The sequence below is a fragment of the Ornithorhynchus anatinus genome, chromosome 2, assembly GCF_004115215.2.
Source record: "Ornithorhynchus anatinus isolate Pmale09 chromosome 2, mOrnAna1.pri.v4, whole genome shotgun sequence".
Taxonomy (NCBI): Eukaryota; Metazoa; Chordata; class Mammalia; order Monotremata; family Ornithorhynchidae; genus Ornithorhynchus; species Ornithorhynchus anatinus.
This window is the reverse complement of record NC_041729.1, coordinates 141,317,755-141,341,973: the sequence shown is the minus strand read 5'-3', so window position 1 is coordinate 141,341,973 and position 24,219 is coordinate 141,317,755. Positions and strand designations below refer to the sequence as shown.

General features: G+C 48.9%; 1 protein-coding gene across 4 annotated transcripts in view; it reads right to left on the bottom strand.

Annotated features, from left to right (window-relative positions):
* XRRA1 (X-ray radiation resistance associated 1) overlaps positions 1-21,164 on the bottom strand; it is a 68,094-nt gene extending 46,930 nt beyond the window's left edge. Inside the window, exons 1-5 of one of the 4 annotated variants that reach the window (XM_039911220.1) lie at positions 21,085-21,164; positions 11,232-11,341; positions 8,423-8,625; positions 4,110-4,181; positions 1,797-1,869 (exon numbers count right to left, since the gene is read on the bottom strand). In XM_039911220.1, coding sequence (XP_039767154.1) covers positions 1,797-1,869; positions 4,110-4,181; positions 8,423-8,625; positions 11,232-11,322 — 439 coding nt within the window. In that variant the 5' untranslated portion in view covers positions 11,323-11,341; positions 21,085-21,164. The remainder of the gene's footprint in view (positions 1-1,796; positions 1,870-4,109; positions 4,182-8,422; positions 8,626-11,231; positions 11,342-21,084) is intronic. The other 3 variants (XM_039911221.1, XM_029049656.2, XM_039911222.1) reach the window with 3 other exon arrangements.
* Between the last annotated feature and the right edge of the window lie 3,055 nt (positions 21,165-24,219).

Sequence of the window (24,219 nt, the reverse complement as noted above, 5' to 3'; positions counted from 1 at the left end):
AATAGCTCCCAATTATCCTCCGTCACTGGGCTTTAAACTATTCCTGTGTTTCAGGGCAGAGGATGGACCTTAACAACTCTGTTCTATTGTACTCTTCCAGGCGCTTAGTACAGTGCTCTGCACACAGAAAGCGCTCAATAAATACCAGTCCTTGATCAGAGTTCTATTTCTAGGCAGCATCCTGGCACTGTGCTGCTGGGTTTGAACCGGGCTTCCTTTTATCAGACAAAACTCTTGAAAATGTTTTAATGACTAGAGAAGCAGTGTGGCCTAGGAACTAGAGTCCGGGCCCGTAAGTCGGAAGGACAGAGGTTCTAATCCCGGATCTGCCACTTGTCTGCTGGGCGACCTTGGGCAAGTCGCCTGGCTCCTCTGGGCCTCAGTGACCTCATCTGTAAAGTGGGAACGAAGACTGTGAGTCCCACATGGGACAGGGACCGTGTCCAACCCAACTTCCTTGTATCTACCCCAGCGCTGAGTACAGTGCCTGACAACAAGTAAGCGCTTAACAAATATAACAATAATAATCCAAATAATAATAATAACTAGAGTGCTCCCCCCGCTGTCTGCTCCCGCAGAGTGGGGCTGTGCTGCCATGGTTTGTTGCCGGGGAATAAACTGAGGGAAATTCCTTGGTCGTGACTTTTTTTTTATGGTGTTTAAGCGCTGACTACGTGCCAGGCATTGTACTAATGAGACCGGACAGGGATGAGAACACTGTTGTGTGGTATTTGCTGAATGCTTACTATAATAACGTTGGTATTTGTTAAGCGCTTACTATGTGCAGGGCACTGTTCTAAGCGCTGGGGTAGACACAGGGGAATCGGGTTGTCCCACGTGGGGCTCGCAGTCTTAATCCCCATTTGACGGATGAGGTCACTGAGGGACCGAGAAGTGAAGTGACTTGCCCACAGTCACACAGCTGACAAGTGGCAGAGCTGGGATTCGAACTCACGACCTCTGACTCCAAAGCCCGTGCTCTTTCCACTGAGCCACGCTACTATGTGACAAGCACTGTTGTAAATGCTGGGGATGGATACAAGATAATCAGGTCTGAAACAGTCCCTGTCCCACACAGGTCTCACAGTCTAAGTAGGAGGGAAATCAGGGATCGAATCCCCATTTTGCAGTTGAGGAAACCCAGGGTAGCAAAGTGACTTGCCCGAGGTCAAGCGGCAGGCAAGTAGAGGAGCCAGGATTGGAACCCAGGTCTTTCTCACTGTTGGGCCTGTCTTCTATCCCCTGGGCCAAGCTGCTTCCTACCATTCCACTGAGAACGTCACTGTATGAGGTGCGTTAGTAATAATAATAATAATAATAGGGTGCTTACTATGTGCCAAGTAAGTGTGGGGATGGATACAAGGAAACGGGATTGGCACAGTCTCTGTCCTGAATGGGGCTCACAGTCTTAATCCCCATTTTGCAGATGAGGTAACTGAGGCCCAGAGAAATGAAGTGACTGCCCAAGGCCACTCAGCAGACAGGTGATTACGTTGTCTTGTTTCTGTCCGCCCGTCTCCCCCGATTAGACTGTGAGCCCGTCATCGGGCAGGGATCGTCTCTCTCTGTTGCCGAATTGTACATTCCAAGAGCTTAGTACAGCGCTCTGCACACAGTAAGCGCTCAGTAAATACTATTGAATGAATGAATGAAAGTGGCAGAGCCAGGATTAGAACCCATGACCCTCTGACTCCCAGGCCCATGCTCTAGCCACTGCCCCTTGCTGCTTCCCCTGGGTGAGGTTGCAGATGTGAATCTTGACAGGCCAGACTGCTAAGAGCACCGGTTCTTCTTACCTAATGGTAACAGGTTCTCGGATGCATTGATGTAAATGACCGAGTCAAAATGCACGAAGTCATTTTCCTTCGCCTGGAACAAAAAAAAAAATTTTTTTTTTTAAATCCCTGTCATTTTCATTTGCAAGAAAACTGGAAGTCCCTGACTGATTATGAACTACTTTTGAGAACATTTTGTGGTGACATGAGGAAGCTTAGAAATTAGAAAATGTGATAGTAGTTAGGGTAATAACTCAGGCATGCATTATTCATAATAATGCAAACGATAATAATAATTTTGGAATTTGTTAGGCACTTTCTGCATTCCAGGCACTGTACTGAGCGCTGGGGTGGATATAAGATAATCCCACATGGGGCTCACAATCTTAATCCGCATTTAAAAGATGAGGTAACTGAGGCACAGAGAAGTGAAATGGCTTGCCCAAGGTCACACAGCAGACAAGTGGAGGAGCCGGGATTAGACCCTAGGTCCTTCTGACTCCCAGACCTGTGCTCTATCCACTAGGCCATGCTGCTTTTGAACCCTACCGTACTGAACTCTCCGAAGCACTTTGTACGGTGCTCCGCGCATAGTGAGCGCTCAATAAATATCATTGATGACGACTGATGATCATTAGGTCAAACTCCCTGACCCACATGAGGCTCATAGTCTAAGGGGGAGGGAGAACCGTTATTTAATCCCCATCGTACATATGAGGACACTGAGGCACAGAGAAGTCAGTCACACGTTTAAAGTTACATTCATTCAATGGTATTTATTGAGGGCTTACTGTACGCAGAGCACTGTACTAAGTGCTTGGAATGTACAATTCGGCATCAGATAGAGACAATCCCTGCCCAACGACCGGCAACTGGGAGACCTGGGGTTCCAAGCGCTGGGGTAGATACAAGATAATCAGATTGGACACAGTCCCTGTCCCTCATGGGGCTCACAATCTAAACTCCCATTTTACAGATGAGGTGTCCGAGGCACAGAGAAGTGACCTGCCCGAGGTCACCCGGCAGACGAGCGGCGGAGCCGAGATTAGAACCCAGGCCCTTCTGCCTCCCAGGCCTGTGCTCTATCCACTAGACCACCTTGTGTCTCATTTTAGAACTTGTCCCTTTCGCGGGAGAAGACCAGACCCACGACAGATACTGCAAACCACCCCAGCCGAGGCCCACTGGGGTCCGCGGAGAGAACAGGTCCCTGTCACCCACTCCTGGGCTGGGGCATACCAGGGGCGATGCCGCACCACGTTGCCCCTCAGGTATGGGGGTCCTGAGGGGTGAGGGATGGGGCGGGGGGTCTGAGGTGGAAGGAGAGGAGGGGAGGGGCCCTGAGATGGAGGGAGAGGAGAGGAGGGGCTCCTCAAGTGGAATGAGGAGAGGGCATCCTGAGGTGGAACGAGGGGAGAGGGCCCTGAGGTGGGAGGAGAGGAGAGGAGAGGAGAGGAGAGGAGAGGAGAGAGGAGAGAGGAGAGAGGAGAGAGGAATGGAAAGAGCCCGGGCCTGGGAGTCAGAGGTCATGGGTTCTAATCCCAGCTCCGCCACCTATCAGCTGTGTGACTGTGGGCAAGTCGCTTCACTTCTCTGTGCCTCAGTTCCCTCATCTGTAAAATGGGGATTAACTGTGACCCTCACGTGGACAACCTGATTACCCTGTATCTACTCCAGTGCTTAGAACAGTGCTCTACACATAGTAAGCGCTTAACAAATACCAACATTATTATTATCTGTAAAATGGGGACTGAGACCATGAGCCCCACATGGGACAGGGACTGTATCCAATCCGATCTGCTTGTATCCACCCCAACGCTTAGTATAGTGCCTGGTACATAGTAAGTGCTTAACAAATACCATAAGTATTATTATTATTATTACTATGTGCCAGGCACCATTCTAAGCTCTGGGATGGATGAAAACAAATTAGGTTGGACAAATTCCCTGTCCCACATAGGGCTCACAGTCTTAACCTCTTTTTTTTTTTTTTACAGATGAGGTCACTGAGGCCCAGAGAAGCAAAGTGACTTCCCCAAGGTCACACAGCAGACAGGTGTCAGAGTTGAGATTAGAACCCATGTCCTTATGACTCCCAAGCCTGGGCTCTAACCACTAGGCCCCGCTGCTTCGACCTGGTCTTTCTCCTACTCAGACTGTGATCCCTATGTGGACCTGATTATCTTTCAATAATAATAATGAGGCATTTGTTAAGTGCTCACTATGTGCCAAGCACCGTTCTAAGCGCTCCCCAGCAATCAATACAGTACTTGGGACATAATAAATGTGATGATGATGATTATTATACTGTGATTGGAAGCAATTCATACTTACCATGTACAAATTTTGCCCACTGACATTCAAAGAGCACAACTCCGAAGGGCTCTCCACAGAGTGATGCTTCAGCTGGAAAAACAGGCCAAGGATTAGTCCTCTCCATCAGCCACTCAGAGCGCAAATCACTGACTCAATCAGTGGTATTTTCTGAGCACTTACCGTGTGCGGGGCACTGGAAAAATAATAATAATAATATTGATGATGGCATTTGTTAAGCGCTTACTATGTGCCAAGCACTATTCTAAACGCTGGGGTTGATACAAGGTCATCAGGTTGTCCCACGTGGAGCTCACGGTCTTAATCCCCGTTTTCCAGATGAGGAAACTGAGGCACAGAGAAGTGAAGTGACTTGCCCAAAGTCACACAGCTGATAGGTGGCGGAGCGGGATTAGAACCCATGACCTCTGACTCCCAGGCCCGGGGTCTTTCCATTAAGCCACGCTGCTTCTCAAAGCGCTTGGGAGAGCGCAGTACACTAGAGTTGGTAGCCATGATCCCTGCCTTCAAGGAGCTCACAGTCCAGTAAGGCACTTTTCGTTCAAATAGTTTAGTTGCAAGGCTTTCCATCGCTTAGTGGAGAGAGCACGAGCTTGGGAGTCAGAGGATGTGGGTTCTAATCCCGGCTCCTCCACTTGTCTGCTGTGTGACCTTGTCACTTACATTCTTTTTGCCTCAGTTACCTCATCTGGAATATGGGGATTAAGACTGCGAGCCCCCCATGGGACAACCTGATGACCCCGTATCTACCCCAGTGCTTTGAATAATGCTTAGCACATAGTAAGCGCTTAACAGATACCATCATCATCACCATCATCGATGCCACGGTTTTTATGTAAAATCACTCATTCGGCCCAAAGTAATACGAGTTTATGCAATGGAAAAGAAATTATCTCTCGACCACATTCAAAAAACAGCCAGCCGAATCCCATGGCCGGAAGTCGGGTATTTTGGATTTACTTGGACTATAAGGAAATGCCAGTCATTCAAGCAATCTTATTTAGTGAGCATTTACTCTGTGCAGGGCACTATACTAAGCGCTTGGGAGAGGATAATACAAAAGAGTTAGTAGATCTCAGTCCACTAGGATCTTACAGTAGAGAGGGGCAGACAGAAATTAAAATAAATTACAGATAAGGCCCTGATCTCTCTCCTTCTCTCTCTCTGCAGTCTCACATTTCCTTCTGCCTTCAAGATATCTCTAGTTGGATGTCCTCTGTCACCTCAAATTTCACTTGTCCAAAACAGAGCTCCGACTCTCCGACTTTCCCATCACTGTAGACGGCACCACCACCCATCCTGTCTCCCAGACCCGGAACCTTGGCCTTATCCTTGACTCCTCTCTCTCCTTCAGCCCCCCAAATTCAATCCATCACTAAATCCTGTCGGTCCCACCTTCACAGCATGGCAAAAATCTGCCCTCTCCTCTCCTTCCAAACTGCTACCATGTCATCCCATCCTGCCTAGATGACTGCATCAGCCTCCTTGCGGACCTCCCAACCTCCTGCCTTTCCCCACTCTAGTCTACATTTCACTCCGCTGCCTGGATCATTTTTCTACAGAAACGCTCGGGACGTGTTTCCCCACTCTTCAAGAAACTCCAGTGGTTGCCCATCCGCCTCCGCGTCAAATAAAAACTCCTCACCACGGGCTTTAGAGCAGTCCATCACCTTGCCCCCTCCTACCTCACCTCGCTACTCTCCTTCTTCAATCCAGCCCGCACACTTCGCTCCTCTGATTCTCACTTTCTCACTGTGCCTGAATCTCATCTATTTCGCCGCTGACCCTTGCCTACATCCTCTCTCCTCAAATCCAACAGACAACGACTCTCCCCCACTTCAAAGCCTTATTGAGGGCCCATCTCCTCCAAGAAGCCTTCTCAGACTGAGCCCCCCTTTCCTCCTCTCCCACTCCTTTCTCTGTCTCCCTGTCTTGTTCCCTCTGTTCATCCCCCACTCCCAGGCCCACCACATACGTACATATGTGTAATTTATTTCTTTATATTAATGTCTATCTTCCCCCACTCTAGACTGTAAGTTGTGGGCAGGGTACGTGTCTGTTCACTGTTGTATAGTACTTACTCTCCCAAGTGCTTAGAACAGTGTTCTGCACACAGTAAATGCTCAATAAATGAGTGAATGGATAGGAAATGGGAGCATCTAAGGATATGTAAATAAGTGCCATGGGGTGAGAAGCAGTGGAAAGAGCACGGGCCTGGGAGTCAGAGGACCTGGACTCTAACCCTGGCTCTGCCACTTCTCTGTTGTGTGACCTTGGGCGCTTAACTTCTCTGGGCCTCAGTTCCCTCGTCTGCAAAATGGGGATTCAATACCTGTTCTCACTCCTGCTAGGACTGTGAGCCCCACATGGGATCTGAACACCTTCTATAAAACCCCTTTAAGCAATGATAATTATTAATTATTATTATCAAGAACTTACAAGCTACAGACTCAAGTGCATAAGTGACACCGAAGGGAAGGCAGATAGGGTGGAGAAATGAGGAGCTAGTCAGGGAGGGCCACTTGGAGGAGATAAGAGTTTAGCGGGGCTGTGAAGACGGGGAGAGAGATGGTCCGTTGGCTGTGAGGTGGGAGGGAGTTCCAGGCCAGAGGGACAAGGTGGGCAAGGGGTCAGAGGGGGTGAGACAGACAAGATGGAGTTAGGCTGAGTAGGTTGGTATTATTCTTTCATTCAATAGTATTTATTGAGCGCTTACTTTGTGCAGAGCACTGTACTAAGCGCTTGGAATGGACAATTCCGCAACAGAGAGAGACAATCCCTGCCCAGTGACGGGCTCACGGTCTAATCCGGGGAGATGGACAAAAACAAGACAACATAATCACGATAAATAGAATCAAGGGGATGTACACCTCATTAACAAAATGAATAGGGAAATAAAAATATATAGAAATGAACACAGTGCTGAGGGGGAGGGGGAGGAGCAGAGGGAAAGGGGGCTTAGCTGAGGGGAGGTGAAGGGGGGAAGGGGGAGGGAGCAGAGGGTGGAGGGGGAGCAGAGAGGGAGCAGAGGGAAAAGGGGAAGCTCAGTCTGGGAAGGCCTCTTGGAGGAGGTGAGCTGTATTAGAGAAATGTGTGGGTTGTATCGTAATAGGAGATCAGCCAAGTGAGGTAGATGTGGAGAGCTGATTAAGTGTCCTAAAGCTGAAGGTAAGGCATTTCTGTTGGATGTGGTGATGGTTGGGCAACCGCTGGAGGATTTTGAGGATTGGGAAGACGTGGGCTGACCTAAGAAAAAGAATCTGGGAAGCAGAGCGAAGTATGGACCACAAAGGAGAAGTAGCGTAGTAAGCGACACATAGTAAGTGCTTAACGAATACTATTATTATTATTGATGTTGTTATATTATTATTATTAATATGATTCCCAGGTTAGCTGGCCCAGGCTCTTTTCCTAATAATAATAATGGTATTTGTCAAGCACTTACTACATGTCAAGCACTGTTCTAAGCGCTGGGGTAGATGCAAGGTAATCAGGTCGTCCCACATGGGGCTTATAGTCTTAATCCCCATTTTACAGATGAGGTAACTGAGGCAAGAGACGTCAAGTAGCTTGCCCAAGGTCACACAGCAGACAAGCGGCAGAGCCGGGATTAGAACCCACACCCCCGACTCCCAAGCCCGGGCTCTTTCCGCTAAGCCACGCTGCTTCTCCTAGGACACGCTAGGGTCACCGCTATGAAAACCAGCAGATCGAACGTAAGTTTAAATAATTAAATTTTAGGGTTTGGGGAGTCTGACCAAGTTTGGTTAAGTGCAAAAGAAAGTAGCCAGGCCTAAGGGAAGCAGCATGGCCTAGTGGAAAGAGTAAATAATAATAATAGGTTGGTATTTGTTAAGCACTTAGCACTGTTCTAAGCACTGGGGGGGATACAAGGTGATCAGGTTGTCCCTCGTGGGGCTCACAGTCTTCATTCCCATTTTACAGATGAGGGAACTGAGGCCCAGAGAAGTCAAGTGACTTGCCCAAAGTCACACAGCTGACAAGTGGTGGAGCCGGGATTAGAACCCATGACCTCTGACTCCCAAACCCGGGCTCTTTCCACCGAGCCACGCTGCTTCTCTAAGTACGGGCCTGGGAGTCGGATTAAGTCAATCGATGGTATGTATTGAACGCTTACTGTGTGCTGCGTGAAGTGCTTGGGCGAGCCTAGTATAACAGTAAACTGGCACATTCTCTGCCCCCTTCAAGCTCGTAGTCTAGAGGGGGGAAGAAATTGATTGATGAAAGGAATACGGATTCACCTGAATGTACCTCCTTTTGAGCCAGGCATGGGAAGAGGCAGTTATACTCACCAAAAAGGGCAAATCTAAGACCCGTTTCATCCGTCCGTTGAGGAGCTTTTCAAATCCAGGCCATTCCCGATACAGGTCCTCTACCTTCACTGGCGGAGTCTCGCTTTTACCCTCCTTCTGGTAGTCGGTGAGAGCACGAACCACGGCCTGGAAGTGGTTCCGCAGGGTAGCTCTTTGAGCTACGACCCAGTGCCCTCTGCCCGCTGCGAGAATAACGAAAGGGGTCCAAGAGAGACGCACGGGAAACAGAAGTTCTGATCATTTCTTTATACACACAGAAACGGACGCCGTACTGAATGATATCGCAACGTTGGGAAGGCAGAGCCGCATCCACTCCCAGTCGTCCCTGTCGAGGTTTCACAGTCCTGAAGTTTTTCCTCAGTCTAACTTAAATCCTTCTCGCTGTAATTTCACCCCATTGTACAACAAATGTCCTGTAAACTAATACTCTCCAGTTGACATGTCCTCCAAGAGGCCCTCTTTTCCCCAGCTGGCTCTCCCTTCTGTGTCGTCTATGCACTTGGATCTGTGACCTTTGGACATTTGATATTCATCCAAGTGCCCCAACGCACTTCAGTACATATCTTTAAATTATATTTCATAAATTACTTATTTAATAATACTAAATAAATAATAATTATGGTATTTGTTAAGCGCTTACTATGTGCTGAGCACTGTTCTAAGCGCCGGGGTAGATACAGAGTAATCAGATTGACTCACGTGGTGCTCACGTTTTTTAATCCTCATTTTTCCAGATGAGGTAACAGAGGCACAGAGAAATTAAGTGACTCGCCCAAGGTCTCACAGCAAATAAGTGGCGGAGCAGGATTAGAACACACGTCCTCTGACTCCCAAGCCCGGGCTCTTCCCACTAAGATACACTGCTTCTCTAGTGACTTCTACTACTACTAATGATGACGGTATTAGTTAAGCGCTTACTATGTGCCAGGCACCGTTCTAAGCGCTGGAGTAGATACAAGGTAATCAGGGTGTCCTACGTGGGGCTCACAGTCTTAATCCCCATTTTACAGATGAGGTAACCGAGGTGCAGAGAAGTTAAGTGACTTACCCAGAGTCACACAGCTGACAAGTGGCGGAGCCAGGATCAGAACCCACGACCGTATTCGTATTAAACCCACAAACCCACGACCAAATTCAAATTAATGCCTGTCTCCCCCTCTAGACTGCAAACTTGTTACGGGCAGGAGACATGTCCCCTAATTCTGTTGTCCTCTCCCAAGGGCTCAGTACAGTGTTCGGCACCCAGAAAGCGCTCGAAAAATAGGATCGATCGATTCATTGACCTGGTAAATAACCCTGCTCTCCCTCTGCCCATCAGCATTGGCCATGTCTGGGAAGTGCAGGAAAGGTAGAGAGAGAGGAGAAAAATCAGCAGGGGTTCAGAAAGACACTGGGGAACAGAAGAGCACAGGCCTGGGAGCCAGAAGGACCTGGGTTCTAATCCCAGCACCATCACTTCTCTGCTGCGTGATCTTGGGCAAGTCACTTACCTCCTCTGGGCCTCACTTCCCTCATCTGTAAAATGGGGATTAAGACTGTGAGCCCTACTGGGACAGGGACTGATTACCAATCTGATTACCTTCTATCTACCCCAGTGCTTACTATAGTGCCTGGCACACAGTAAGTGCTTAACAAATATCACAATTATCATAATTATTATTATCATTGTTGTTAACAGAGATGAAAAGAGTGACATCATTCAACTGAGGGTTCTTGCACCTGAGAACGGGCAGCAATGACGGGGAAAAAAAACACTGATGTCAGAAAATAGGGCGTAAATGGGTCAGTGGGGAGAAGAGAGACCTGGGATTTTAGGTTCCCCGGCAGAATCTTCAGGGTTCCGTCTAGTATAATGATACTGATAATGACAAAGAGAATTCAGGGCAGAAATATCTGTTCTAGATGGTAGTTACCATTGAGAATTTGATGTTGAAGGAACCTGAATATTCATATTGCCGACCTTTTTTACCCTTCTGTTCTAACGAAGGTCTATTTGGTCACTCTTGTCGTGACTCTAAAAGACGGTCTAAACCAATGGCTTTGTTTTATTAGGATTTTCCCAGGGAGCAGAACAGTTAGGAAGGCCATAAGTTTATTTCCATGAGTGGTCTAGACTCGGACAATTTTCAAATGCAGATTACATTTTTGTGGCTTTCAGTGTGGTGGTTCTGGATTTTTCTCTTCCCTGTTTTTTCCTCACCCACCATCACCAACCCAGATCCCTCATATCAGACATTGGAAGACATTGGGGGATCTCCATAACCCCTCACTGACCTCTCCCATCCTCAGATTTCTAGGGGTCTCCCTAGAAGGGAGGGATCAGTGAGGGATTACAAAGATTCCCCCAGTGTCTTCCAACAGATTGGGGCCCACTGACGTGGATGACTAATCTGGATGATTCCGAAAAAAGGAAATACAGTGGTGTCTCAATGTCCTATTCATTCATTCCTTCATTCAATCGTATTTATTGAGCACATACTGTGTTGAAAGCACAGTATAACAATAAACAGACACATTCCCTGCCCATGGCGAGCTTATAGTCTAGAGGGGGAGGAAGAAAGAAAGGAAGGAAGAAAGGAAGGAAGGAAGGAAGAAAGGAAAAGAAGAAAGGAAAGAAAGAATGAATGAAGGGAAACAAAGAAAGGAAGGAGAAGAAAGGAAAAGAAGAAAGAAAGGAAACAAAAGAAGGAAGTAAGAGAGAAAGAAGAAAAAGAGTGAGGGAAAGAAACAAAGAAATCACAGTGCCGTTGCCTAGCACCACCACAGTCACAGAATGAATGAACATTACCAACTTCCCGGCTCCGAAAGTGGTTTCTGGCAGGAAAGCAGTTAGCCCAAGAAGGATTTCCATCATCAAATTTATACAGTCCCGTTGCCATCCTCTCTTTTAGAGGGCTGCTGGGAAGAAAATCAAGGGAAAAAAAAGGAACAATTGAAAAGCTCACAGGAACAACTCTTACTGTAGTTATGGAGAAAATGTCATGTCTCTGGAGCAGGGATATGTTTTACACAAAATAAGGTTTGAGGCAAGAGAATCTCCCTGCTCTATTGTCATTGTGAGTTAAGGTGCGATTCATTCATTCAATCCTATTTATTGAGCTCTTACTCTGTGCAGAGCACTAGGCTAAGTGCTTGGGAGGATACAAAACAACAATTATCAGACACATTCCCTGCCCACAATAAGCTTGCAGTTTGGGGGGGGATTGGGGTGGAGACAGATGTGGACATTAATATAAATAAAATTCCCTCCCCAGACTGTGAGCCGGTTGTCGGGTAGGGAGTGTCTCTACTTGTTGCCGAATTGTACTTTCCAAGTGCTTAGTACAGTGCTCTGCACACATTAAGTGCTCGATAAATGAATGAATGAATGGATAAATGACAGATATTACATTAGGGCTGTGGGGTTGGAGTGGGGGATGAACAAAGGGAGTAAGTGACGCAGAAGGTAGTGTGAGAAGAGGAAAGCGGGGGACTCCTCTTGCAGGAGATGTGCCTTCAATAAGGTTTTGAAGGAGGGGAGAGGAATTGTCTGTCGGATTTGAGGAGAGAGGGCGTGCCAGGCCAGAGGCGGGACATGGGCAGGACATCTGCTTTGTGACCTTAGGCAAGTCACTTCACTTCACTGGGCCTCAGTGACCTCACCGGTAAAACAAGGATGAAGACGGTGAGCCCCACGTGGGACGTGGACTGCGTCCAATCTGATTAACCTGTATCTACCCCAGCACTTAGTACAGGGCCTGGCACATAATAAGCATTTAACAAGCAGCATTAAAAAAAGGATGAACTGAAAAGGTTCGCCACCCCTGAAAAGGACACCACCATCCTTCCTGTCTCACAAGCTCATAATCTTGGCGCTGTCCTCAATTCATCTCTCTCATTCAATCGGCGTATTCAGTCTATCACCAAATCCTGTTATTTCAGCCTTCACGACATCGCTAAAATCCACCTTTCCTCTCTGTCCAGACTGTTACCCCGTTAATCCAAGCACTCATCCTATCCTGCCCGGATCAGCCTCCTCACTGACCTCCCTGCCTCTTGTCTCTCCCACTCCAGGCCGAGACTTCACTCTGTTGCCTGGATCATTTGCCTACAGAAATGTTGAGCCCATGTTTCCCCACTCTTCCAGAACCTCCAAAAAGCTGCCCATCCACCTCCGCATCAAACAGAAACTCCTCACTGGGGGCTTTAAAATATTCAATCACCTTGCCCGCTCCTACCTTACCTCACTGACTTCCTACTACAACCCAACCCACCCACCTCTCTTCGCTTCACGCCAACCTTTCGGCACTGTTTCTCCATTTCATATATCTCGCCACCAACCTCTCGCCCACATCCCGCCTCTGGCCCGGAACGCCCTCCTCCTTCATATTTGACTAACGATCCCTCTCCCCTCCTTCAGAGCCTTATTATAGGCACATCTCCAAGAGGCCTTCCCCGACAAGGCCCTCGTTTCTTCTTCCCCCTCTCCCTTCTGCATCACGTTCGCACTTGGATTTGCATCCTTTATTCCCCCCTTCCTCCAGCCCCACAACACTTATATATACATATATATATATATATTATATAAATTACATAGCCATAATTTATTTCTATTAACGTCTGCCTCCCCGTCTAAACTGTAAAATCGTTGTCGGGAGGGAACGTGTCTACCAACTCTGTTATATCGCACTCTCCCAAGTGCTTAACACAGTCCTCTGAACACAGTAAGCATTCAATAAATATGATTGATTGATATGAATGCTGCATGCAGTGTGGCTCAGTGGAAAGAGCCCGGGCTTGGGAGTCAGAGGTCATGGGTTCGAATCCCAGCTCTGCCGCTTGTCAGCTGTGGGACTGTGGGCAAGGCACTTGACTTCTCTGTGCCTCAGTGACCTCATCTGTAAAATGGGGATGAAGACTGTGAGCCTCACGTGGGACAACCTCATTACCCTGTATCTCCCCCAGTGCTTAGAACAGTGCTCTGCACATAGTAAGCGCTTAACAAATACCAACATTATTATTATTAGAAGCACCTACCTTCCTCCTACGTATGCTCAATGAATCTATATGGTCCAATAGAGAATCTGAGAACAATAGCTTTGGCCTAGGGGATAGAACGTGGGCCTGGGAATCAGAGGACCGGAATTCTAAACCTGATTCCGCCACCTGCCTGCCGTGCGACCGCTTTTTAAAATGATATCTGTTAAGCGCTTAATATGTGCCAGGCGCAGTTCTAAACGCCGGAGTAGATCCGAGCTAATCAGGTTGGGCACAGTCCCTGCCTCCCAGTGGGCTCACAGTCTTAATCCCCATTTTACAGCTGAGGTAACTGAGGCCCAGAGAAGCCAAGTGACTTGCCCAGGATCACAAGGCAGGGAAGTGGCGGAGCTGGGATGAAAACCCCAGGTCCTTCTGACTCCCAGCCCTGTGCTCTATCCACTAGGCCTCGCTGCCTCTCAAGTCACCCTGAGAGAGTCATTTAGTGCTCAAACGATCAATCGGTAATATTTTTTGAGCGCGTACTGTGTGCAGAGATGCTGGGAGAGTACAGCATACCCACAGGGAGCTTACAATCTGGACAAGGAGACAGATGTTAATATAAACCATCTCCACATCCAAAAGAAATGCCTTACCTTCAGCTTTAGGACACTTAATCAGCTCTCCACATCTACCTCACCTGGCGGATCTCCTACTACGATATAACTCACGCACCTCTCTAATACAGCTCACCTCCTCCAAGAGGCCTTCCCAGACTGAGCTTCCCCTTTTCCCTCTGCTCCCTCTCTGCTCCCCCTCCGCTCCTCCCCCTTCCCCCCTTCACCTCCCCTCAGCTAAGCCTCCTTTCCCTCTGCTCCTCCCCCCTCCCTTCCCCTCAGCACTGTGCTCATCTGTAGATATTTTTATCACCCTATTTATTTTGTTAATGAGGTGTCCATCCCCTTGATTCTATTTATCGTGATTATGTTGTCTTGTTTTTGTCCGTCTCTCTCCCCGGATTAGACTGTAAACCCGTCAATGGTCAGGGGTTATCTCTGTCTGTTGCCGAACTGTACATTCCAAGTGCTTAGTAGAGTGCTCTGCACATAGTAAGCGCTCAATAAATACTACTGAATTGAGAGAGGCAGCGTGGCTCAGTGGAAAGGGCACGGGCTTTGGAGTCAGGGGTCATGAGTCCGGATCCCAGCTCTGCCACTTGTCAGCTGTGTGACTGTGGACAAGTCACTTAACTTCTCCGTGCCTCAGTTCCCTCCTCTGTAAAATGGGGATGAAGACTGCGAGCCCCACGTGGGACAACCTGATTCCCCTGTGTCTACCCCAGCGCTTAGAACAGTGCTCTGCACCTAGTAAGCGCTAAACAGATACCAACAGTATTATTGAATGAATGAATAAATCAATAAATTGCAGGTATGGAAATAAGTGATAGGGGGCTGAGGGAGAGGTGAGGAAAGGATGAAAATCCAAGTGAAAAGGCAACGCAGAAGGGAGTGGGAGAAGAGGAAATGAGGGTTCAGTCTTGGAAGACTCTCGGAGGATTTGGGCCTTCAGGAAGGCTTTGAAGTGGGGGAAAGGCATCGGGGCAGAGAGTTCTAGGCTTTAGTTATCTCATCTGTGATAAAATACTCGTTCTCCCTATCTCTTGGAATTCATTCATTCATTCACTCATTCATTCAATCGTATGTATTGAGCGCTTACCGCGTGCAGAGCTCTGTACTAACAGCTTGGGAGAGTACCATAGAATAATAAACGGACACATTCCTCGCCCACAGCGAGCTTACAGAGAGTAATATAAACGAATCACCGACATGTACGTAAGTGCTGTGGGGCTGGGATATGAGCCATTATTATTATTGTAGTAGTATTTTAATTAAGTGCTTACTACAGTCTCGGTCCCACATTGGGCCTTCCAGTCAAGTAGGAGGGAATAAGATTGAATCCCCATTTTCTAAATGAGGAAACTGAGGAACAGAAAAGTTAAGGTCATGGATTCTAGTCCCAGGTCTGCCACTTGACTGCCGTGTGACCTTGGGCAAGTCGCTTCATTTCTCTGGGCCTCAGTTACCTCATCTGGAAAATGGGGATGAAGACCGTGAGCCCCACATGGGACGGGGACTGCGTCCAACTCGATTTACTTGTATCCACTTGACAGATACCATCATTATTATTATTATTACAGTACTTTGTGCATAGTAGATGCTCAACAGATATTACTATTATTACTATCACTATTATTACGATCATTATTTTCGGTCATGTGCTTAGGGTAGAGATGGTCAAAACACAGACCGTGCTAACACATGGTTCCCAGATTGATCTCCAGGCTGATGGCAGGCCTGCTGGTATGGCAATAAAGACAATTGTCTCACTTTTTTTTAATGGTATTTGTTAAGGGCTTACTACGTAATAATAATAATTCTTATGATACCGGTTAAGCACTTACAATGTGCCAAGCCCCATTCTAAATGCTGGGATAGACACGAGTTAACCAGGTCGGGCACAGTCCCTGTCCCACATGGGGCTCACCCTCTTATCCCCATTTTACAGATAAGGTCGCCGAGGCACAGAGAAGTTAAGTGACTTGTCCGGGGTCACACAGCAGACGTGCGGCAGAGCCAGGATTAGAACCCGGGTCCTTCTGACGTCCAGGCCTGGTCAATCCATTAAGACACACTGATTTCTAAGCCACTATGTGTCAGGCACTGTCCTAAGCACTGGGATGGTTACGAATCGATAGGGTCTGATCGGGAAAGACACAGTCCCTGTCCCACATGGGGCTCACAGTCTAAGTGAGAGAGAGAACAGGCATTGAATCCCCATTTCAGTTGAGGAAACTGAAGCACAGAAAAGTTAAGCAGCGTGGCCTAGTGAATAGAGCATCGGCCCGGGAGTCAGAAGGACCCGGGTTCTGATCCCAGCTCCGCCACTCGTCTGCTGTGTGACCGTGAGCAAGTCACTTCACTCCTCTGGGCCTCAGTTCCCTCATCTGTAAAATGGGGATTTCGTCTGTGAGCCTCACGTGGGACAACCTCATTATTCATTCATTCATTCAATAGTATTTATTGAGCGCTTACTATGTGCAGAGCACTGTACTAAGCGCTTGGGATGAACAAGTCGGCAACAGATAGAGACAGTCCCTGCCGTTTGACGGGCTCACGGTCTAATCGGGGGAGACGGACAGACGAGAACAATGGCACTAAACAGCGTCAAGGGGAAGAACATCTCGTAAAAACGATGGCAACTAAATAGAATCGAGGCGATGTACAATTCATTAACAAAATAAATAGGGTAACGAAAATATATACAGTTGAGCGGACGGGTACAGTGCTGTGGGGATGGGAAGGGAGAGGTGGAGGAGCAGAGGGAGAAGGGGAAAATGAGGCTTTAGCTGCGGAGAGGTAAAGGGGGGATGGCAGAGGGAGTAGAGGGGGAAGAGGAGCTCAGTCTGGGAAGGCCTCTTGGAGGAGGTGATTTTTAAGTAAGGTTTTGAAGAGGGAAAGAGAATCGGTTTGGCGGAGGTGAGGAGGGAGGGCGTTCCAGGACCGCGGGAGGACGTGACCCGGGGGTCGACGGCGGGATAGGCGAGACCGAGGGACGGCGAGGAGGTGGGCGGCAGAGGAGCGGAGCGTGCGGGGTGGGCGGTAGAAAGAGAGAAGGGAGGAGAGGTAGGAAGGGGCAAGGTGATGGAGAGCCTCGAAGCCTAGAGTGAGGAGTTTTTGTTTGGGGCGGAGGTCGATAGGCAACCACTGGAGTTGTTTAAGAAGGGGAGTGACATGCCCAGATCGTCTCTGCAGGAAGATGAGCCGGGCAGCGGAGTGAAGAATAGACCGGAGCGGGGCGAGAGAGGAGGAAGGGAGGTCAGAGAGAGGGCTGACACAGTAGTCTAGCCGGGATATAACGAGAGCCCGTAATAGTAAGGTAGCCGTTTGGGTGGAGAGGAAAGGGCGGATCTTGGCGATATTGTAGAGGTGAAACCGGCAGGTCTCGGTAACGGATAGGATGCGTGGGGTGAACGAGAGGGACGAGTCAAGGATGACACCGAGATTGCGGGCCTGCGGGACGGGAAGGATGGTCGTGCCATCCACGGTGATGGAGAAGTCTGGGAGCGGACCGGGCTTGGGAGGGAAGATGAGGAGCTCAGTCTCGCTCATGTTGAGTTTTAGGTGGCGGGCCGACATCCAGGTGGAGACGTCCCGGAGGCGGGAGGAGATGCGAGCCCGAAGGGAGGGGGAGAGGACAGGGGCGGAGATGTAGATCTGCGTGTCATCTGCGTAGAGATGGTAGTCGAAGCCGTGAGAGCGGATGAGTTCACCGAGGGAGTGAGTGTAAATGGAGAACAGAAGAGGGCCGAGAACTGACCCTTGAGGAACTCCAACGGTTAAAGGATGGGAGGGGGAGGAGGCTCCAGCGTAGGAGACCGAGAATGATCGGCCAGAGAGGTAAGAGGAGAACCAGGAGAGGACAGAGTCCGTGAAGCCAAGGTGAGATAAGGTAAGGAGGAGGAGGGGACGGTCGACAGTGTCAAAGGCAGCAGAGAGGTCAAGGAGGATCAGAATGGAGTAGGAGCCATTGGATTTGGCAAGAAGGAGGTCACGGGTGACCTTAGAGAGAGCAGTCTCGGTAGAGTGGAGGGGACGGAAGCCAGATCGGAGGGGGTCTAGGAGAGAATGGGAGTTAAGGAATTCTAGGCATCGATCGTAGATGACTCATTCTAAGATTTTGGAAAGGAAGGGTAGTAGGGAGATAGGACGATAACTGGAGGGGGAAGTGGGGTCGAGAGCGGGTTTTTTTAGGATGGGGGAGACGTGGGCGTGTTTGAAGGCAGAGGGGAAGGAGCCCTTGGAGATTGAGTGGTTAAAAATAGAAGTTAAGGAAGGGAGGAGGGCAGGGGCGATGGTTTTAAGAAGGTGAGAGGGAATGGGGTCCGAGGCGCAGGTGGAGGGGGTGGCACTTGCGAGGAGGGAGGAGATCTCCTCTGAGGATACTGCAGGGAAGGATGGGAAAGTAGGGGAGGGGGTTGTTGGGGGGGAGGGGAGAGGCGGAGGGGTGACTTTGGGGAGCTCAGACCTGATCGTTACCCTGATAGGAGCGTGGCTCAGTGGAAAGAGCCCGGGCTTGGGAGTCGGAGGTCATGGGTTTGAATCCCATTCTGCCACTTGTCAGCTGTGTGACCGTGGGCAAGTCACTTCACTACTCTGGGCCTCAGTTCCCTCTTCTGTAAAATGGGGATGAAGACTGTGAGCCTCACCTGGGACAACCTGACTATCCTGATTACCCCAGCGCTTAGAACAGTGCTCTGCACATAGTAGGTGCTTAACAAATACCAATATCATTATTATTATTTATTATTCTCTGGGCCTCAGTTCCTTCATCTGTAAAATGGGGATGGAGACTGTGAGCCCCATGTGAGACATGGACTGTGTCCAACCTGATTACCTTGTATCTACCCCAGTGCCTAGGACAGTGCCTGGCACACAATAAGCACTTAATATAATAATAATAATAATGATAACTTGTCCAAGGTCACACAGCAGGCAAGTGGCGGAGCTGGGATTAGAACCCAAGTCCTCTGACTCCCAGGCTCATGTTCTTTCCACTGGGCCATGCCTCCAGCCCGTTACTTTAGGGTAAAATCTCCCCATCGCTGCCAAGGTTCAGATACTGGAGAAATGAATGGTGCCATTCCCCCTTAATTCCACTTGTACATTCCACCGAATTGTACATTCCAAGCGCTTGGTACAGTGCTCTGCACATAGTAAGCGCTCAATAAATACTATCGAATGAACTTGCCCCAGGGGCTACTCTAACGCAAGGAGAAAATTCTCTCAGTAAGCCAGAATAGAAACCCAAAGTCAATCAGGAAAAGATTTCCTTCACTTAATAATGTTGGTATTTGTTAAGTGCTTACTATGTGCCGAGCACTGTTCTAAGCGCTGGGGTAGACACAGGGGAATCAGGTTGTCCCAGGTGGGGCTCACAGTCTTAATCCCCATTTTACAGATGAGGTAACTGAGGCACCGAGAAGTTAAGTGACTTGCCCAAAGTCACACAGCTGACAAGTGGTAGAGCCGGAGTTCGAACCCATGACCTCTGACTCCAAAGCCCGTGCTCTTCCCAGTGAGCCACGCTGCTTCACTTCTCGTTAAAGCCCCGTGCGAGACAGGGACTGTGGCCAACATGATTAACGTGTACCTACCCCAGCACCACGATAATAATAATAATAGGACGTGTTAAGTGCTTGGCACATAGTAAGCACTTAACACGTCCTATTATTATTTTTATTATTATTATTACCGTTATTCCCCATTGGTGCGGAACAGAATATCTCCGGGCGCCATCCTCAGCCTCTGGGACCACTGTGTCTCCACCAGGTTCAAACACTTCTGGCGAACGTAGCAGTGGTGCATTTCTACATGTAGGAAACTCTAAACTAGACTGTAAACTGGTATTTGTTAAGCACCTACTACGTGCCGGGCACTGAACTAAGCACTAGGGTAGCTACAAGTTAATCAGGTTGGACAAAGTCCATGTCCCACATGGGGCTCGCAAGTCTTAATCCCCATTTTACAGACGAGGTCACTGAGGCCGAGAAAAGTAAAACGACTTGCCCCAAGTCACGGAGCAGACGAGCGGCGGAGCTGGGATTAGAACCCAGGTCCTTCCGGCTCCCGGGACCGTGCTCTATCCCCCAAGCCACGTGACTACTCTCCCTGTGGGCAAGGAACGTGTCGACGGATTCTGTTATATTGCACGCTCCCAAGCGCTTACTACAGTGCTGTGCACACTGTAAGCACTCAATAAATGTGCTTTTTTTTTAGGATCCTCTCTCGCCCCGCTCCAGTCTATTCTTCACTCCGCTGCCCGGCTTATCTTCCCGCAGAAACGATCTGGGCCTGTCACTCCCCTTCTTAAACAACTCCAGTGGTTGCCTATCGACCTCCGCTCCAAACAAAAACTCCTCACTCTAGGCTTCGAGGCTCTCCATCGCCTCGCCCCTTCCTACCTCTCCTCCCTTCTCTCTTTCTACCGCCCACCCCGCACGCTCCGCTCCTCCGCCGCCCACCTCCTCGCCGTCCCTCGGTCTCGCCCATCCCGCCGTCGACCCCCGGGTCACGTCCTCCCGCGGTCCTGGAATTGCCCTCCCTCCTCACCTCCGCCAAACTGATTCTCTTTCCCTCTTCAAAACCCTACTTAAAACTCACCTCCTCCGAGAGGCCTTCCCAGACTGAGCTCCTCTTCTCCCTCTACTCCCTCTGCCATCCCCCCTTCACCTCTCCGCAGCTAAACCCTCTTTTTCCCCTTTTCCCTCTGCTCCTCCACCTCTCCCTTCCCATCCCCACAGCACTGTACCCGTCCGCTCAACTGTATATATTTTCGTTACCCTATTTATTTTGTTAATGAATTGTACATCGCCTCGATTCTATTTAGTTGCCATTGTTTTTCGAGATGTTCTTCCCCTCGACTCTGTTTATTGCCATCGTTCTTGTCTGTCCGTCTCCCCCGATCAGACCGTAAGCCCGTCAAACGGCAGGAACCGTCTCTATCTGTTGCCGACTTGTTCATCCCAAGCGCTTAGTACAGTGCTCTGCACATAGTAAGCGCTCAATAAATACTATTGAATGAATGAATGTGATTGATTGATAGAAAAGTTGTTTTTCGCTACTTACTCAATGAAGCAGAGGTCGCTGCCTTCAGTGACAAGTCAGGTCATGGAAGAAACCTGGGTGACGGGTAGCTGGGAATAAGGAAATCTAAGGAGAAGGAAAGAAAAAGGAAAAACAGTCGGAATAATTATGGTGTTTGTTATGCATTTACTCGGTGCTAGGCATTGTGCTAAAGGGCTGGGGTACCTCACCCCATTACCCTATTTATCATTATTATTATTATTAATCACCCTATTTATTTTGTTAATGAGATGTACATCACCTTGATTCTATTCATTTGCTATTGTTTTAATGAGATGTTCATTCCCTTGATTCTATTTATTGCTACTGTTCTTGTCTGTCCGTCTCCCCCGATTACTGTAAGCCCGTCAAAGGGCAGGGACTGTCTCTATCTGTTACCGAATTGTACATCCCAAGCGCTCAGTACAGTGCTCTGCACATAGTAAGCGCTCAATAAATACTACTGAATGAATGGGGCAGATACAAGATAAGCAGATCGGACAAACTCCCTTTCCCACACGAGGCTGAGGGAGAGAGGGATTCCTTCATTCTTCCGATTCATTTAGTCGATCGTATTTATCGAGTGCACAGTCATTCATTCAATCGTATTTATTGAGCGCGGACTATGTGCAGAGCACTGTACTAGGCGCTTGGAATGGACAATTCGGCAACAGATAGAGACAATCCCTGCCCAACGATGGGCTCATCCGTCTTGTGTGCAGAGCGCTGTACTCAGCGCTTGAAAGAGAACAATAGAGAAGCAGCACGGCTTAGTGGAGAGAGCACAGGCCCGAGAGTCGGAAGGTCATGGGTTCTAATCCCAGCTCTGCCACTTGTCTGCTGTGTGACCTTGGGTAAGTCACTTCACTTCTTCGGGCCTCAGTTACCTCATCTGGAAAGTGGGGACTGAGACTGGGACAGCCGACCGGTTTGCTTGTATTCATCCCAGTACTTAGTACAGTGCCTGGCACACAGTAAGGCTTAACAGATACAATTGGTTATTATTATCATTACGATATAACAATATTGTTATATTGCTCCCTAGACGGTGAGCTCACTGTGGGCAGGGACTGTGTCTGTTGTTAGACTGTACTCTCCCAAGAGCTTAGGACAGTGCTCTGCACACAGTAAGTGCTCAATAAATGAGATTAAATGAATGAACAATAAACAGACGCATTCCCTGCCCATAGCGAGCTAACTTGGGTCATTTGCCCTCCTTTTTTATAGATGAGGAAACTGAGGTACAAAAGTGAAGGGATTTGCCTGAGGTCACACAGAGTCCATTATTATGACCATTAAGTTCACAAGTATCATTCCGTGCACAGTAAGCACTCAATAAATACGATTGAATGAATGAATGATTATTATGAGTATTATGCCTCACTGGTGTGGAACAGAATATCTCTGGGTGCCATAATAATAATGATGCATTTGTTAAGTGTTTACTGTGTGCCAGGTACTGTACTAAGCACTGGGGTGCATCATTAATTTAATTAATTTTGGTATTTGTTAAGCGCTTACTATGTGCAGAGCACCGTTCTAAGCGCTGGGGTAGATACAGGGTCATCAGGTTGTCCCCCGTGAGGCTCACAGTTAATCCCCATTTTACAGATGAGGGAACTGAGGCCCAGAGAAGTGAAGTGACTTGCCCACAGTCACACAGCTGACAAGTGGCAGAGCCGGGATTCGAACTCATGACCTCTGACTCCCAAGCCCGGGCTCTTTCCACTGAGCCACGCTGCTTCTCCGTGCACTCCGTAAGCACTCAATAAGTACGATTGAATGAACGAATGAATGATTATTATGAGTATTATGCCTCATTGGTGTGGAACAGAATATCTCTGGGTGCCATAATAATAATGATGGCATTTATTAAGTGCTTACTATGTGCCAGGTACCGCAGTAAGCACTGGGGTGCATCATTCATTCAATCATATTTATTGAGCGCTTACTATGCGCAGAGCACTGTACTAAGCGCTTGGAATGGACAATTCGGCAACAGATAGAGACAATCCCAGCCCAAGAATGGGTTCACAGTCTAAATGGATACAAACAAATCAGGTTGGACACAATCCGTGTCCCACATGGGGCTCACAGTCTAGTGCTTACCGTGTGCCAGGCACTGTACTAAGCACTGGGGCAGATAAAAAAAAATCATGTTGGGCACAGACCCCGTCCCACGTGGGGCGCTCAGTCTAGTGCTTACTATATGCCAGGCACTGTACTAAGCACTAGGGAAGATACAAACAAATCAGGTTGGACACAGTCCCCGTCCCACATGGGGCTCACAGTCTAGTGCTTACTATGTGCCAGGCACTGTACTAAGCGCTGGTGCGGATACAAACAAATCATGTTGGACACAGTCCCCGTCCCGTGTATGGCGCTCAGTCTAGTGCTTACTATGTGGCAGGCACTGTACTAAGCATTCATTCAATCGTATTTATTGAGCGCTTACTAGGTGCAGAGCACTGTACTAAGCGCTTGGAGTGGACAATTGGGCAGCAGATAGAGACAGTCCCTGCCCAATGATGGGTTTACAGTCTAATCGGGGGAGACAGACGGACGAAAACAAGATAACGTAATCACGATCGATAGAATCAAGAGGATGGACACCTCATTAACCAAGTAAATAGGGTAGTATCCGAAGCGGATACAAACGAATCAGGTCGGACACAGTCCCCATCCCACGTGGGGCGTTCGGTCTAGTGCTTACTATGTGCCAGGCGCTGTACTAAGCACTGGGGTGGATGCAAACAAACCATGTCGGGCACAGACCCCGTCCCACGTGGGGCGCTCAGTCTAGTGCTTACCATGTGCCAGGCGCTGTACTGAGCACTGGGGCGGATGCCGACAGATCATGTCGGGCACAGTCCCCGTCCCACGTGGGGCGCTCAGTCTAGGGCTTACTACGTGCCAGGCGCCGCACTGAGCACTGGGGCGGATACCGACAGATCACGTCGGGCCCGGTCCCCGTCCCCGTGGGGCTCACACTCTCCATGCCCATCTTCCAGCCGAGTTAACCGAGGCCCAGAGGAGCGAAGCGCCTGGCCCCCCGGCCACCCAGCAAGGACCATCCCGGGCCCTTCCGCCTCCCGGGCCTTCGCCCGGTCCACGACGCCAGGCTGCTCCTCGATGGCT